Here is a 14,686-nt window from a genome sequence, read left to right as displayed (position 1 = left end):
CATCCACCCCAGGAGAGGCTTGGCTACCCTCTACCAGGCCAAGGCGTGAATGAATGCTTCCTGAGATGGGGAATCACTCCTCTTATTGTTCTCTGAACTACCCTGGATCCACCCTCAGACTCCATTCTAAGGAAAGACTCTGAAATATAGATGATGATCATGGCCAGCACTTTGGGAGGCCAACATAGGAGAACTGCCTGAGCTCAGGAGTTCAAGACAAGCGTAGGCAATATAGCGAGACCTTGCTTACAAAAAAAATTTTTTAAAAATTAGCTGGATGTGGTGATGTACACCTGTAGTCCCAGCTACTTGTGAGGCTAAGGTGGGAGGATTGCCTGAGCCCTGGAGGTCAAGGCTGTGGTGAGCCGTGATCATGCCACTGCACACCAGCCTGGGTGACAGAGTGAGACCCCGACTCAACAGAAATACAGCTACCACATTCTTTTTTTTTTTTTTTGAGTTGGAGTCTCACTCGGTCGCCCAGACTGGAGTGCAGTGGCCGCTCCCAGCCACCACAACCTTGACCTGCTGGGCTCCGCGATCCTTCCGCCTCAGCCTTCTGAGTAGCCAGAATTACAAGCATGTGCTACCACGCCCGGCTAATTTTTTGATTTATTGTAGAGATGAGGTCTCGCTGCCCAGGCGGGTCTCGAACCCGCGGGCTCAGGCAATCCACTCACCTCAGCCTCCCAAAGGCGCGGGATTACAGGCTGAGCCACCGAGCCCAGCTAGCTACTACATTCTTAATCTTAGTTCCTAGTAGCCATGTTAACAGATAAAAGGAAACAGGTAAAATTATTTTATTTTTTTCTGCCCTCCTTATTTAGAAATCCTTTTAATATATTTTATTTAATCCAGTGTCTAAAATATGATTTCATTGTGTGACAAACATAAGAAATTATTACCAAGGTACTTTACACTCTCTCTTGGATTAAGTTTTCAAAGTGTAGTTCATATATCTACCCTTATAGCACCTTATAGCTCAACTGCTATACATGGCTAGAGGTGGCTGCACTGGGTAGCACAGGCTCAGCTAGTCTTCCCAGACATGCCCTTAGGAGGTATTACTCCATTTTACAGATGGGAGATCTGAGGCTCAGAGAGATTAAGTCACCAAATCCATCAGCTAGGAAGTGTGTGGTTGGGATGTCAGACTGAAGAGGTCTGCCTCCAGAATCTGTACGCTAGCCATTGTGGTAGCCCCTTCATCTTTCTGCATAAAATGCTTGCTGGCCTTCTCTGCACAACTGAAAAAGCTGTTGATGGAAAAAGCCTGACTGCCCATCTGGAGGGCAAGTAGTGAAGGTAGTTTAAAACAGAACAGGGATGGACTAGAATGGGTAGACCAGACAGACCAAGCATCAGATGAAAAAGAAAAGCAAATCAAAGTGATGTGAGAAAGAAGCATTAGCCAATAAATGATATGTTGCGCCAACTGCCTTATCATTTGTTTTAAAGAAGATAGGAAGATTGCCCACTTCTTGCCTGACACATGCAACTTCTAGCTGGAACACAGATTTCAAGGTAAAATACAAAAATGTAAAGCTTCTAGAAAAAAACCTAAACAGAGGCTTTCAAAATTCTAGGGAAGGATGACTTTAAAAAAAAAATCTTGGGGAAGAGGCCACAAAAGGAGAAAAAAAAATGTATTTGACTACATAAAAAAATAATAGGCCAGGTACAGTGATACACACCTGTAATCCCAGCACTTTGAGAGGTGTAGGCAAGAGGAACGTTTGGGCCCAGGAGTTCAAGACCAGCCTGGGTAACATAGTGAGACCTTGTCTCTAACAAAAAAGAAAAAAAAATTAGTTTTATGTGGTAGTACACGCCTGTAGTTCCAGCTATTAGGGAGGCTGAGGCAGGAGGATCGCCTGAGCCCAGCCGATTGAAGCTGCGGTGAGCTGTGATCATGCAACTGCACTCCAGCCTGGGTGACGGAGTGAGAACCTGACTGAAATAAATACATACATACATACATACATACATGACAGTTCAAGCCAGTTCTATACAGCAAAAAGGCCATCTACAAAGTTTAAAGACAAACATCAGCCAGGCTCGGTGGCTCAGCTTGTAATCCTGTGCTTTGGGAGGCTGAGGTGAGTGGATTGCCTGAGCCCGCGGGTTCGAGACCCGCCTGGGCAACTTGGCAAGACCTCATCTCTACAATAAATCAAAAAAATTAGCCGGGCGTGGTAGCACGTGCCTGTAGTTCCAGCTACTTGGAAGGCTGAGGCGGAAGGATTATCGGAGCCCAGCAGGTCGAGGCTGCAGTGGCCAGGAGCAGCCACTGCACTCCAGTCTGGGTGACAGAGTGAGACTCCAACTCAAAATAAATAAATAAAGGTAAACATCAAATAAGAAGGGCTATTTGAAATGATCATGAGAGACAAACAAACTAGCAGAGCAGAAATGATCAAATCATGCAGAAAAAACACAGAGCATCTGGTATTTGGAAAGCACCTGGTGTCCAATATTCCCCTCTCCCCCACATCATGGGAAACAAAATCCGAGTTCTGTGGGCCTTCCTATGGTCGTCTTATGCTCTAACATGTCAGTCTGTACCCAAAGGTAGGGGTTTAGGCACCAAGGGCATTTCAGATTAGAATCACCAGCAGGTCCATCTGTCCTGGTGAAGGACTCATTGGCCTAATGGGGAAGGAATTGTTTCAGACCAGCAGGACATGGGTAAGAACCCATCAGACAAGTGAGCAAAGACACAAGGGGGCATGTCCCAGGACAAACGCACGTGGCCAACAGATCTGAAAAGCTCTACTCTGTTAAGAAGTGTGAGTTACCAAAGCTGTCACCAGATCACTGTTCATCTACCAGACTGTCAGAGGTCATCTGGGATGATAACAACTGTCCCTGATTTTCGAGAGCTTCCAAGTCCATATCCCACCCTTTAGTCCTCACCCTAACAGAGCGGGTACTGCTGTTAGCTCTTTACTGAAATAAGGAAATGGCAATACAGAGAGGGTGAGCCACTCATCTGCAGTCACACAGCGAGGAAGGGAGAGCTGGGAGATGACAGCAGGTGGCCTGACTCCAGATTCTTAACCTATACCCTAAAGAAGTGGTTCTCAAATTTTCAGTCTTGGAGCCAAACTTGTAAAATTTACACAGTTAAAAATGACTGAGACTACTCTAAAGAGTTTCTGCTTATGTGGGTTACATAATATGATATTTATATCATATGATATAAATGTAGGTTACATAATATGATATTTATATAATATTAGAAGTTTCAAAAATATGTAGTAATTCATTTAAAAATAATAATGGGCCGGGCTCAGTGGCTCAACCTGTAATCCCAGCACTTTGGGAGGTCAAGGTGAGTGGACTGCCTGAGTCTGTGGTTTTGAGACCAGTCTGGGCAACTTGGTGAGACCTCGCAATTACAATATATCAACAACAACAAAAAAATAGCCGAGTGTGGTAGCATGCCTGTAGTTCCAGTGACTTGGAAGGCTGAGGTGGAAGGATCGCCGGAGCCTAGCAGGCCAATGCTCAGGTGGCTGTGAGTGTGCCACTGCACTCCAGCCTGGGCGATGGAGTGAGACTCCAACTCAATAATAATAATAATTAATAATAATAATAATAATAAAAAACTCAACATGCAAACCCAAAAACATTTTCTCTGCCGTGAGCTGGTTCATCCTCCTTAGGCCACCTGGTGCTCCCTGCTCCTAGGAGGTCACTTACTGGTGCTGACCCCAGTGGGCATAGCATACCACAGCCCAGAACTCCTAGGCCCAAGCGACCCTCCCACCTCAGCCTCCTGAGTAGCTGGGATTACAGGCATGCGCCACCATACAAGTAACACATTTTCATGAAACACAGCTATACTTTAAAAAATTAGTGAGAACAGAGGCGTTATTTTACATTTTTGCAAATTTCTTAATATCTGGCTTAGCACAGGCTTCTGCATTCAGGCAGCTGAGATGTGTTGTTCTGGCTGCAGTACAAGAAAAAAGGCCACCTCCCCCAGATGTGGAGTTGGGAAATGGAGGGCCTTGCAGATGCCCTTCAGAGGGTCTTGGGGACCCACAGGGGTCCTCGGACAACATTCTGAGAACCACTGCCCAAGTGTGGCCTCCCAGCTCAATGACATGGCAGAGTCAGAAAGGAAAGTCAGGTTGCTGGTTCCCAGGCTCACATACCACTCATCATCCCTTGGCCGCCCCTGGACATGAAACTGGAACTCACCTCTCCATTGAGGTAGATGAGGTCGAAGGCGTACAAACACACCTGCACCTGGATCTCCGACGCATCCACCTCCTGGGTGGGGGCAAAATGAGACCAGGAGTTGGGGAAGGTGAGATGGGACCAGGTGGGTCCCCTCCATTGTGTCTGAGGCAGACAGCACAGTCACTTATCACTGTCCCCTCTCCCCAGGTAACAGGCCACACTTCCCAGGTAATACTGGCACGAGGGTGGCAATGCTGCAGCTCCAGGTGCTGAGTCATAATGGCTCTCAGCTAATTCCAACAACCTCATTTCCCTTCACCAGACATTTGTTCTCCCAGCCTCCTTTGCAGCTAATGGAGATGACATAACACAGTTCTGGCCAAAAGAGATGTAAAGGGGGAGTCTGTTGGGGTGCAGGTTGTGGGGGTTCCCAGAACAGATCTCCTTTTATAATAAAACAAGGGATACAGGGAAAGGGCCTTTCCCTGCTTCTTACTTGGGATGATGGGATGAGAACATGGCGATTGGGGCTGTAGAGCCACTTTGCAAAAGGCTGAGAGAACTACACGCAGACCAATACTGCCCTCCTGAGGACCAAGCAGGACCCATGGCCAGGACTGGGAGGAAGAAGAGGGAATACGGGTCGTGATAGGCGGTGGAGGGGGCTCACACTACCTTGCGTTTGCGGGTGGTCAGCACTTGGAACGGCTGGATCTGCTTCTTTTCTCGGTTCCAGGCCACGGCTTCGGTGTCCAGGATGAAGGATGTGACTGATGGGAGTTTAATCTGAAAAGCGAAGGGAAAGAGCCAAGGCTCGGGAGATGTAGAGGATGAAGTCAAAAGACAGATACAAGAAACAAGCTCCCTTCTCCCTCTGCAGCTCTCAAGATCTACTACTAAAGAGACACATGAGCACAGGTCCTCTTCTCTGATCCCCTCTGAGAGGAGAAAGAAACCAGCTTTTCTGAGAACTTGCTATGTGGCCCCACAAGCTGGAAGCCCAGTTGTCTGTCATCTCCCTCCTCTTCTCATCCGCATTTGATTTCCTGGGGATTGCTGACTTCCCCTTCTCACCTCCTCACTGCGCCCAGCCATCTAATCACATCCTCCTGGTGGCCTCCCCTCCTGCACTGACCCCTCCAGCCCACTTTCCTCACAGCAGCCAGGGTGATCTTGGCACATCTGATCATGGCCTATTTCTGCTAAAACCATGTCATGACTCCCCAGAGCTGTGGGGCTGTCCTCGGCAGCCCTGTCCCTCCCTTGCCTCAGGGGGCCGCCTTAGCCCTGCTCTATTCACCCTAGCACATGAGGCTCTCCAATTCTCAAATGGGCAATGTTTCTCTCACCACCAGCCCTTTGTACATGCTGTTCCTTTTAGAATGTCTGCCCCATTCCTCTCCTTTACTGGGATGCCTCTTTTCCATTGTACTGCACAAACCCATGAGGCACCATTCATGCTGTGCCCTGGAGCCATGCGGCTTCCTTGATACTAGGTCTAAGTCAGGTCTGTTTCTCATATGGGCTTGTAGAAGATTGTTCCTTTCTTTAGGGCCCTGATCTCCACAAGTAAGTATAGAGTCAACTGCAGGACTCTGATGAAGATCTGCCTGCCCTGTGAGCTTGGTGAGGGCGGGGAGCACACAGGCCCACCTTTTGTTCCTAGCCTCAGCATAGGCGCACAGGGCTGTGCTCAGAGCAGACGCCCCATGAACACCTGTGGAATGAATGACGAAGGAAGTCAGAGACAAAAGACTATGCACTGCTGATCTCACTCACAGGAAGCTCTAGAACAGGCCAAGAGAACCTGGGATGACCAAAACGCCGACCGGGGTTGCCTCTGGCGGGAGGATGGTGGGAGCAGAGGATGGGGCTTGCCTGGCCAGGGGGTACTGGAAACATTTTAGGGTGGTGAGAATATGGTGATGTTTTATATGCTGGTTACATGGGTGTCTAAGTTTGTCAAAATGCATCAGATGGTACAGTGTACACTTAAAATCAGAAACTTACAAAAATTACATCTTAATAAAATCGATTTAAAAAATTAGTGCTTGGCACTTAATAGGAGCTTCATGAATGCACACGTTGTGCCGCCACTCTTGCGATGTCTCTAACGGGAATTCTCAGCACTGTGCTCCCTGCTCTCTGAACAAATCAATTTCCTAATTAATGAGGGGCAGCAGGGAGAAGGGCTCTTTGATGGAGGACTTCTCAAACAGGCCCGAGACCCCAGTGGGGCATAGAGAAGCCCCCAGCTCTGGGCCTGGCTCTGAGGCATGGGGTCCATTTGCAGGCCGGCTTCCTTCACACACGTCCCAACTCCCTTAGAATCCGGTTTTCCCAGCCTCCACCATCCTAGTGTGGCCATGGGGCCAAGTACTGCAAGTGTGGCTCCCAGCTGGAGTCAGCAGGGATGGTGGGAGGTACCTGAGAAAGTGTTAACTCCCTTCATGGGAGGGGACAAAAACCAGAATCTCTTTTGCGTCTTTCCATCTAGAAGTGTGACATCTATCTGGGAAATGATAAGAGGACAAACATTGGAGTGAAAAGCCAGCTTGTCAAGGACATAGAGGACAGAGGTGGCAATGAGCTGGCTCAGCTGAGCCAGTGCTGGACTGCCCACCTTGATTTCCTTGAGAAAAAATAACACCTGTCAGGCCATGCTCAAGTGAGCACTCTGTCATCTGTAGCCAAATGCAATTCAGTCTCCTTCTGATAACCCTCCACTGTGCTCAGCTGGCCTGGATGGGCCTCCGTTCTCTGTACCTTGCACCAGAGTGAAATTGCATGGCAGACACCCACCTTGGGGATGCGGCTGATGATGTCTGGGTACTTCCCAGTATTGTCTTCCTGATTCCTGCTGAAGATCTTCACCTCCCCGCCTTCCAGAACATGGATCTGCCAGAGTGAAGGAAGGGAGAGGAAATCAGCTGAGTTCATCCCGCACAGCCTCCCACTCCTGGGCTTAAGAGATTCTCCTGCCTCAGCCTCCCAAGGAGCTGAAACTACAGGTATGTGCCACCATGCCTGGTTATTATTTTTTTATTTTTTGTAGAGACGAGGTCTTGCTATGTTACCCAAGCTAGTCTCAAACTCCTAGGCTCAAGTGATCCTCTCGCCTCAGTCTCCCAAAGTGCTGGGATTACAGGCGTTAGTCATCATGCCTGACCCATGAGCACATATATCTTGCTGTGTGTATATGCTGATTTGTCTAAATGCTATCCTGTAGATCTCATTCTGGCTTCTACTATTTATATATATCTTAATATAGTCTGATCACAGTCCTTGAGCAGGGCTACATAGATGTCATAGATATATGTCATTATTTTTACTTGTGTGTGTACAAACAACCATGGTGACTAGCATCAATCATCTAGTTTTTTACTGTTTTCTCAACACTCTATTTTGCAGCCCCCCTGTAAAGCTAAGTGTCCATCGAATTCATTACTTGGCACTGCCTTCAAGTCCTGCAGATGCCCACCCACGCTGCTCGCGTATCCATCCCCAAGCGATGAATACCGGGAAAACTGCCCTCCAGGACAAAAGCTACAATAAGCATCCGTACAGATCCCAGGAGTGAGGATGCTTGTGGCCCTGGGATGCAGGACACATGCACGTCACTGCACTAAGGGCACACAGGCGTCGCCCAGAATGGCTGTTCTAATTAACACATCCACTAGCAAGGTATGAGCAGAGCCAGTTTCTTGAGCTGTCACTACTGGAAGTCGGGGCTTTTGGGGATTTTACTTCAGAAGAGTCCATGAGGTAGTTATTACTGCACCCATTGCATGGAATGGAAGCAAAACCCCAGAGATAAGCAAGGCAGCCGGGAAGTGTGTGGTGGCAGAGGCCAGTTTTGAGCTCAGGCCTGTCCAACCCCACGGTCATGCTTTCTAGGTATTTCCCTGCCTGTGGGAGGGGCATCCCATGCCTCATACCTGTGCCCTCTGCCCATCGTATTTGTATTCGCAGGTGAAAGCTGCCTCGTCGAAGCGTTTCAGGACCTCGCTGACCTCACGGGTGGGATGGGCCAACATTGGTTTCAGGGGGATCCCTGGGAGGGGAGGAGAGAGAGAGTTAGGTAGGCAGACTGGGGCAGAGAAGAGGCAATGAATTAGGGGGAATGCAGCGGAGACTAACGTGGACCCACTCTGCTTTCTTGCCATTTCTTGGAGAACGAGCCCTCCCAAGTCTTAGAAGGGCACTGGGTCTCCCACCTGAGATGACAGCTCCCATTGCCCTTGTCGCTGGGGAAAGGCTGTGTGACAGGAATGAATGCAGAAGGTGCAATGTCTGGTCACATCCTTGCAAGGAATTTGGCTGCCTCTTCCCACAGCCAAGAACAGGGATGCAAGTCACCTCAGATCACATACATTGGGGTGACAACTCTGGAGGGCAGCATGACAAGACAGAAGCAACCTGGGTCCCTGGGTCATTTCTGGTGCACCCTACCCGTCTCCTCCCTGGCCACCTGTCTTACTTATGTGTGAGAGAAAGAAATTCTATCTGGCTTGACCCATTGCCTTCTGGCATATCTTTATTTTATTTATTTTTTAGAGATGGGATCTCACTATGTTGCCCAGACTGGTCTCGGACTCCTAGACTCAAGTAATCCTCCTTTCTCAGCCTCCTGAGTGGCTGGGATTACAGATGCGTGCTGCCATGCCCAGCTCTGGCATATCTTTATTAGAGTAGCTTTGCCTGTACCCAGGGAAAAGGATTCAATTTTGGTGGGGAGAGAAGAAGACTTTGCAGGGTCTTAGAGGGATGCCTTGTGGTGGGTGGCACCCTCACACCAACTCAGCAGGGGAGGGGCTGCAGTCAGTCGTGTGAAGGCTTGTGGGGACCGTACCTGGGCTCAGCCTGCAGTGCTCCGGGAGGTGTTCCAAGCCATGCTCCAGTAGTACGGGGATAATTCGGTTCAGGTCGGGCACCTCACTGGGGTGGGAGGTGAGAACAAGATAGGGGGAGTCTTTCTAGGACTCACACAGCTTGGAAAGATACCTCGGTCTGTGCCCAGAAGCCTGGGCTCCTGAATGCCTCGGCCTGTCTCTGCCACCATGTCCCTGACTCTTCTGCCACCCTGTCCCTGTGCTCTCCCTCAGTGTCACTGTCCATTACCCTGTCTCACTTAGTCTGGGCCTGCCATTGCCCCCTATTGGTCACCACAAGGCCAGTGATTCTCTCCTCCAACTACATGTGAGACCACTCCAGGATGGGTTTTTTAAAAAGGGGTTTCAAGCCAAGCTCCACCTAGAAGATTCTGATTTCATTGTCTAGGGTGGGCTGGAGGTCAACAGCTGGTCAAGCCCCACGTGAAGGCAGAGTTGAGCCAATGCCCTGGCCTGGCAGCTCTTCCAGGGCTAGTTCACTGCATGCCTGAGAGGGGCACCTAGTAGTGCGTGGGTGTTCTGGGGGCATCTGTAGAGCTACTCACTGGCTCTCCTGCCTCTGACACTGTCTCTGGGGCTGTTACCATCTGGCTGTCACCAGCCCAGCACAGGTTGTTGGCCAAAGTTCCTCCACATGGCTCTCTGGAGCTCCTGCCACCACTCCACGGGGTGTCCTCCCTGCGACTATCATGACCCCTTGCTATATGTGTCACCAGCTCCTCTCTGGGTCTCTTTGGCCCTTTTGCATGTGCAGCCCTGTCTGGAACTCGAAAACCTCTTGACCTTACTCACTGTCTCTGTGGGTCATGACACTTCACTGTCTGCCACCTTCCTGATTGTTGTCACTATCCTTGTGCCCAGCACTGATCCTGTCTAGATCACCAGCCCCTGCTCTCAGACCCCAGCCCTGTGACTGTCACCAGCGCACGTCAGTCACTGGCCCTCACACTCCCCTCATGCCCGCCCACTGCCCCTCTGGCTCTGGCCCGCCCTGGCACTCTGCCCACAGCCCGGTCTCACCAGAACGTCTGCTTCAGAATCATGCCTTGCTCCTCTAGCCAGCTCTTTCTGGCCTCTGCTGTCTTGCCCTTCCCAGCATCCACCACGGCTGGGGGGAATTCTGAGAAAAGACCCACCAGAGGCTTTGGGATGCACCCCACCCCTCGGCTGCCCCAGGGCCCACAGTGGGCTGCATGCCATGAGGCAGGGAATGAAGATGTGGCTGCCCACAATGCTCTCCTTAGGGAGAGGAGCCTGGAGGGCAGGAGACGTGCGGGGAAGGTGGGCCATGGGCTTCTGAAGAGGAGAAGGGAACCTACGTGAACCCCAGCGAGGGCGCAAAACAGGGCCCGAGGAGCTCACCTTGTCCTGGGGGCGTGAGGCTCACAGCCTGGGAGAGGGCAGCCAACACTGACTGCTCCGCCAGTCCAAGGCGCAGCCGTCCACTTAGGGACCTGGGAAGAGAGCAAGCCAGAGAAGAGGGCTTGTTTCTACCTTCCCAACCTTGCCTCCTGCCTCCCCGGTCTCCCACACCTGAATGCTTGCAGACCTTCTTCTCAAAAACCAGAAAAATTTTCAGGAGCTGGAAGGGATCCAGGAAACCACACAGTCCCCAGCCCCTCTCTGGGTCTCTTCGGCCCTTCTGCACGTGCAGCCCTGTCTGGAACTCAGGACACACAGTATTGAGCATGACCACTGGCATTTACTTGGGGGTAGAAGCAGGTGCCTCATAGGAGTCCTCATCGCTCAGCTCAGCTGCCTGGGAGGGGTTGAAGCTCGGGGGGGCACGTTGGGGACAGAACTGGACCTGGGGCCCGCACCAGTGAGCATGATGGACAAGACCTGACCCCAACAGTCCTCGCTTTCAGTCGGCAGCAGCAGCATGTGGCTTACCTCCCTGTGCCTCCATGTCCCCTTCTGTAAACTGGGATGAGGATAACAGGGCCTACCTCGCAGGGTTGCTGGGAGGAGTTAACAAGATAAAGCACTTGGCGCAGGGCAAGACACCCAAGACATGCTGCCTGACCTGAGCTGTTGATTTGCTTCCACGGTCAGGGCAGACAGGGGCTTTGTGCTGCAGCCCTGTCCTTAGGCTGAGGCAGATACCACTGTCAGCCACCACACGTTTTACCCACGAGCCGAGGACCCTTCCCTGGGCAACACCATCAAGGGAAGGAGCCGACTGTGAAAGGAAACTACGTTGCCTTCCCACCCCTTAGGGTACAGGCTTCTTGCTCATGCTCCTCATCCCAGGGCTGTCTGGACATTCGTGGTGATTCTGGCTGCCAGACCCTCCCTTTTTTCCCCTCCATGCCTGCAGCCCCCTCTCCCCAACCTCCTAGGCCACACACTTACCTGGTAATGAATCGGGCTTCTGAGTGGCGGCAGGCAACAAACAGACCTTTGATGATGTCTATCTTCTTGGCCATGGACTAGAACAGGGGAAGGGCCATCAGTGCCTGGAGAAGGCAGGGACCAGCCTCCGACCCACCAGCCACCCCCTGCTCCCACCCCATCCCATGCCCAGCTCCATGGCCTCCTGCACGCTGGGCAATAGAAACAAGCCTGCTCTCCTTGTCTCCCTCCAGCCTCTACCCAGGAAATATCCGTGTCCTATCATGTGGCATCACGGCACTTGGTGATAAAACCCCCAGAGGAGAGCCCCCTAGTCCTGAGTGCAGGTAGTAAGAAGGAAGCACTGTGCCCCGAGCAGCACTGAAGAGACTCAGCCCTGACAGTGTCATCAGAAGCGGCCTGCCACACACATGGGTCCCTGAGACATCTGGGGTGTGGTGAGCCACCCCGCCCCACTTACAGCACTGCCGGTGAGCCTGGCAATGTCACAAAACTTGGTGAAGAGCCCAGAGGTGGTGAGTGGAGGCGGCGGCAGCATGAGCCTCTGGGTGCTGCGGCTATTCTCGGCCACCAGCCCTATGTCGCCCTTCTCGGCCACCTCAGCACGGACGGACTCCAGCTGCCGACCTTGGTGGGAGAAAGCAGGTGAGGTGGTGAGGGTGGTGAATGTGGCTGCCCATCTCCCGTCGCCAGGCCTGGATGAATCTTTTCCGGCTGTGTGTGCTTGTACCAAGTCCCAGCCCTTTCTGTCCTAATGCTCACCACTTGATAGAGAGGGCTGAGTGACTATGTCTCCAGTTACCTGGGTAGAGGAAGCAGTCAACAAACATGCCCACACTCAGGGTGATACCTGGGCTGGTGTCATCACGGTGTAGATGGGATTTAAAGCCACAAATGGGCTGAGATTACCAGGGAAGTGAGGGTAGACAGGGCAGAGGAGGCCAAGTTGGTCTCTTCTAGTTGGCCACTGACATCTCTGGAGTGACTGGTGACCCTTTGGCTTATCTTTTTGAAGGCACCAATTTACATATATGGCATGTGATTTGGCCTTATTTGTTGTCCAGAGGTAGGTCCCCTGAGTGTAAGAGCAGGAACTGGGATGGTGGAGACTCAAGTCAAGATGACAACTGGAAACAGTGGCTCTCAGCCTATCTGGTGACACGTTGTCACCTCTTTTCTATTCTGACATGAAATGCAGAGATAATACAACCTACTGATGCGTATCAAGATAATGCCCTAACTCTAACATGGAAGAGATACAGGGAAAAGAGTCTGTAATGAAAAGCACATCCTAGTAGAAATGATAAGGGAAAATAAAGAAAAAAAAAAGAAAAGAAAGAAAAGCATGCATTCCAGTCTATAGGCGCTTGGTCACTGCCCAGAAGACCCAAGAAAACGCAGTGAAACATTTTCAGCATGAAAGGGGCGGCCATCAGTGTGAACATTCACTGTGTGTGACTATCGACAGGCGTTTCAAAGGGGAAAGGATTTCCAACAACTCACAACAACCTGGGGTGGGGGCAGCCACAGGGGCCACGAGGGGCCGAGTGTGAGTGCGCACAATCCCAGGCTAAGAGGGAAGCACAAAAGAGCAGAAAAGGTCGTAGCCGTGATAGCAGTGCTGGGCAGGGAAACTGACACTGGCAATTTCTTCTTTTGTGACAAACGTAAATCCCTCTTGGCTTAAGCCAGTGTAGTTGGGTTTTCCATTCCTTATAGATCAGCATATTCCTAACACTGTTTGCACTGGGTCTGGCATGATGTTGGTGCTCAGTGAATACATCGTGAGTGAATGAGTGAGAATCCTAAGTCTCACCTCCTTTGGCCCCCACGGCCTCATCACTGTTTCCTAGCCCCTAGTCAATCGTCCTTAGTCCCTTGGTGTTCTCATGAAATCCTGGAAACCCACTTCGTTAAGGAGGGTCCTCTCCCTCACCCCAGTATCCTCCCCAGCAAATATGAGAAATGGTCAGTTCTCCAGCATCCCTCCTAAGCTGACAACCCTAAACCCTGGTGTCTGACCTAGATCTGTTGAATTTCAGACCCATCTATTTCCCCACGTCTTGGATGGCCTTGGAGGGCCCTTAGATGGCGGTTGCTCATGCCCGATCCCACACTGGAGTGGTTAGCTCCCCTGACCCCCGCGAGTCCTGTGCTGGTGCTAGCTCTATCACCCATCCAGTCCCCAGGGAGATCCCCGGGGCTTCTCTTCACCTCCTCTACCCCAGCCACCTCCCACTTGCTCCTGTGGCAGGTTCCTTTGGCACCATCTCTCTCTGCTCCTGCTCTCTCCTCTGCTCCCTTCAGACTGGATCCAGCTCTTCTTTCCCTGGACTGTTGCTCCCAGCCTCCTCCACATGGGCCCAGAGCTGACCCTGCCTCCTGTCTGCTACAATTCTTTTATGGCTCCCCGAGCCTAGTGATAAGCACCGGGCACTCCAGGTCCTTGGCAGCAGGCTGTCCACATTGCCAGCCTCTCCACCCCGTGCTGGCAGCTGGGTGCCTCTGCAGGCCACTCCCTGTGCACATACCCTGTTCTATCTTCCTCCCCTTGGCCCCTCCAGGTCCTCCAGCTTGGGCTTCTGCTACCTCCCCAAGCCCGACCCTCAATCCCAGCTCCCAATCCTGCTGTGGCAGCCTGTAGCATCATTCCCCAGCCCCTGCCCTCCTCTCTCATCCATGGTGCTTGACCCAACACAGGCCTGGTCCTCCCTCACCTGAGCCACTATACCCTGCAAGCCTATTCCCATCAGGTTCTCTGCCCTCTCGGGCTCCTCCTCGTTCCACCTTGGGAGTCTCCCTCCACCATCTCTCAGATCCTCCAACGTCCCCCACTCTCTCCCACTAAGCTCCCCTCCTACTGGTCCCTCCACCACAGGCCCTGCTTACCTGTGGCCTGGGCCAATGCCTTGAGCAGGACGCCGTCACCCACGCCAAGCTCCAGGCCCTGCTGGGGCGGCCCAAGGCGGTTGAGGCTGAGGTAAAGGACAGGGAGGAGGTCCGGGGGTGACAGGGCCACCACGGAACGCAGCAAGTTGCTCAGTGTCTCCACCATCCGGAGCCTGGAGGAGGGGACAGGGTGTGACCAGCAGGTTCCTCAAGGTCAAAGATGGGGGGCCTGGGGGGTACCGAAAGGAAGCCGGGGAAGAAGAGGAAAGGCCCCAGGCATGTGACCTGGGGCCACAGACAGTCATAGGCTGCTGGTGAGTGACTCGGTATGACAGTAATGACGATGAAGATGGCGACGC

The 14,686-nt window shown here is 51.8% G+C and overlaps 1 protein-coding gene across 3 annotated transcripts in view; it reads right to left on the bottom strand.

The window, feature by feature from the left end:
- Positions 1–14,686, bottom strand: part of LIG1 (DNA ligase 1) — a 45,933-nt gene that overhangs the window by 7,672 nt on the left and 23,575 nt on the right. For all 3 annotated transcript variants that reach the window (XM_008054162.2, XM_021710477.1, XM_008054163.2), the window contains 10 exons: positions 14,328–14,500; positions 11,899–12,065; positions 11,439–11,515; positions 10,446–10,537; positions 10,104–10,203; positions 9,044–9,129; positions 8,130–8,245; positions 6,994–7,089; positions 4,867–4,977; positions 4,210–4,281 (listed from right to left, as the gene is read on the bottom strand). In XM_008054162.2, coding sequence (XP_008052353.1) covers positions 4,210–4,281; positions 4,867–4,977; positions 6,994–7,089; positions 8,130–8,245; positions 9,044–9,129; positions 10,104–10,203; positions 10,446–10,537; positions 11,439–11,515; positions 11,899–12,065; positions 14,328–14,500 — 1,090 coding nt within the window. The remainder of the gene's footprint in view (positions 1–4,209; positions 4,282–4,866; positions 4,978–6,993; positions 7,090–8,129; positions 8,246–9,043; positions 9,130–10,103; positions 10,204–10,445; positions 10,538–11,438; positions 11,516–11,898; positions 12,066–14,327; positions 14,501–14,686) is intronic.

Source organism: Carlito syrichta, unplaced genomic scaffold, assembly GCF_000164805.1.
Source record: "Carlito syrichta isolate Samal-C Ts95f unplaced genomic scaffold, Tarsius_syrichta-2.0.1 Scaffold289177, whole genome shotgun sequence".
Classification (NCBI taxonomy): Eukaryota; Metazoa; Chordata; class Mammalia; order Primates; family Tarsiidae; genus Carlito; species Carlito syrichta.
This window is presented reverse-complemented; position numbering and strand designations above follow the sequence as displayed.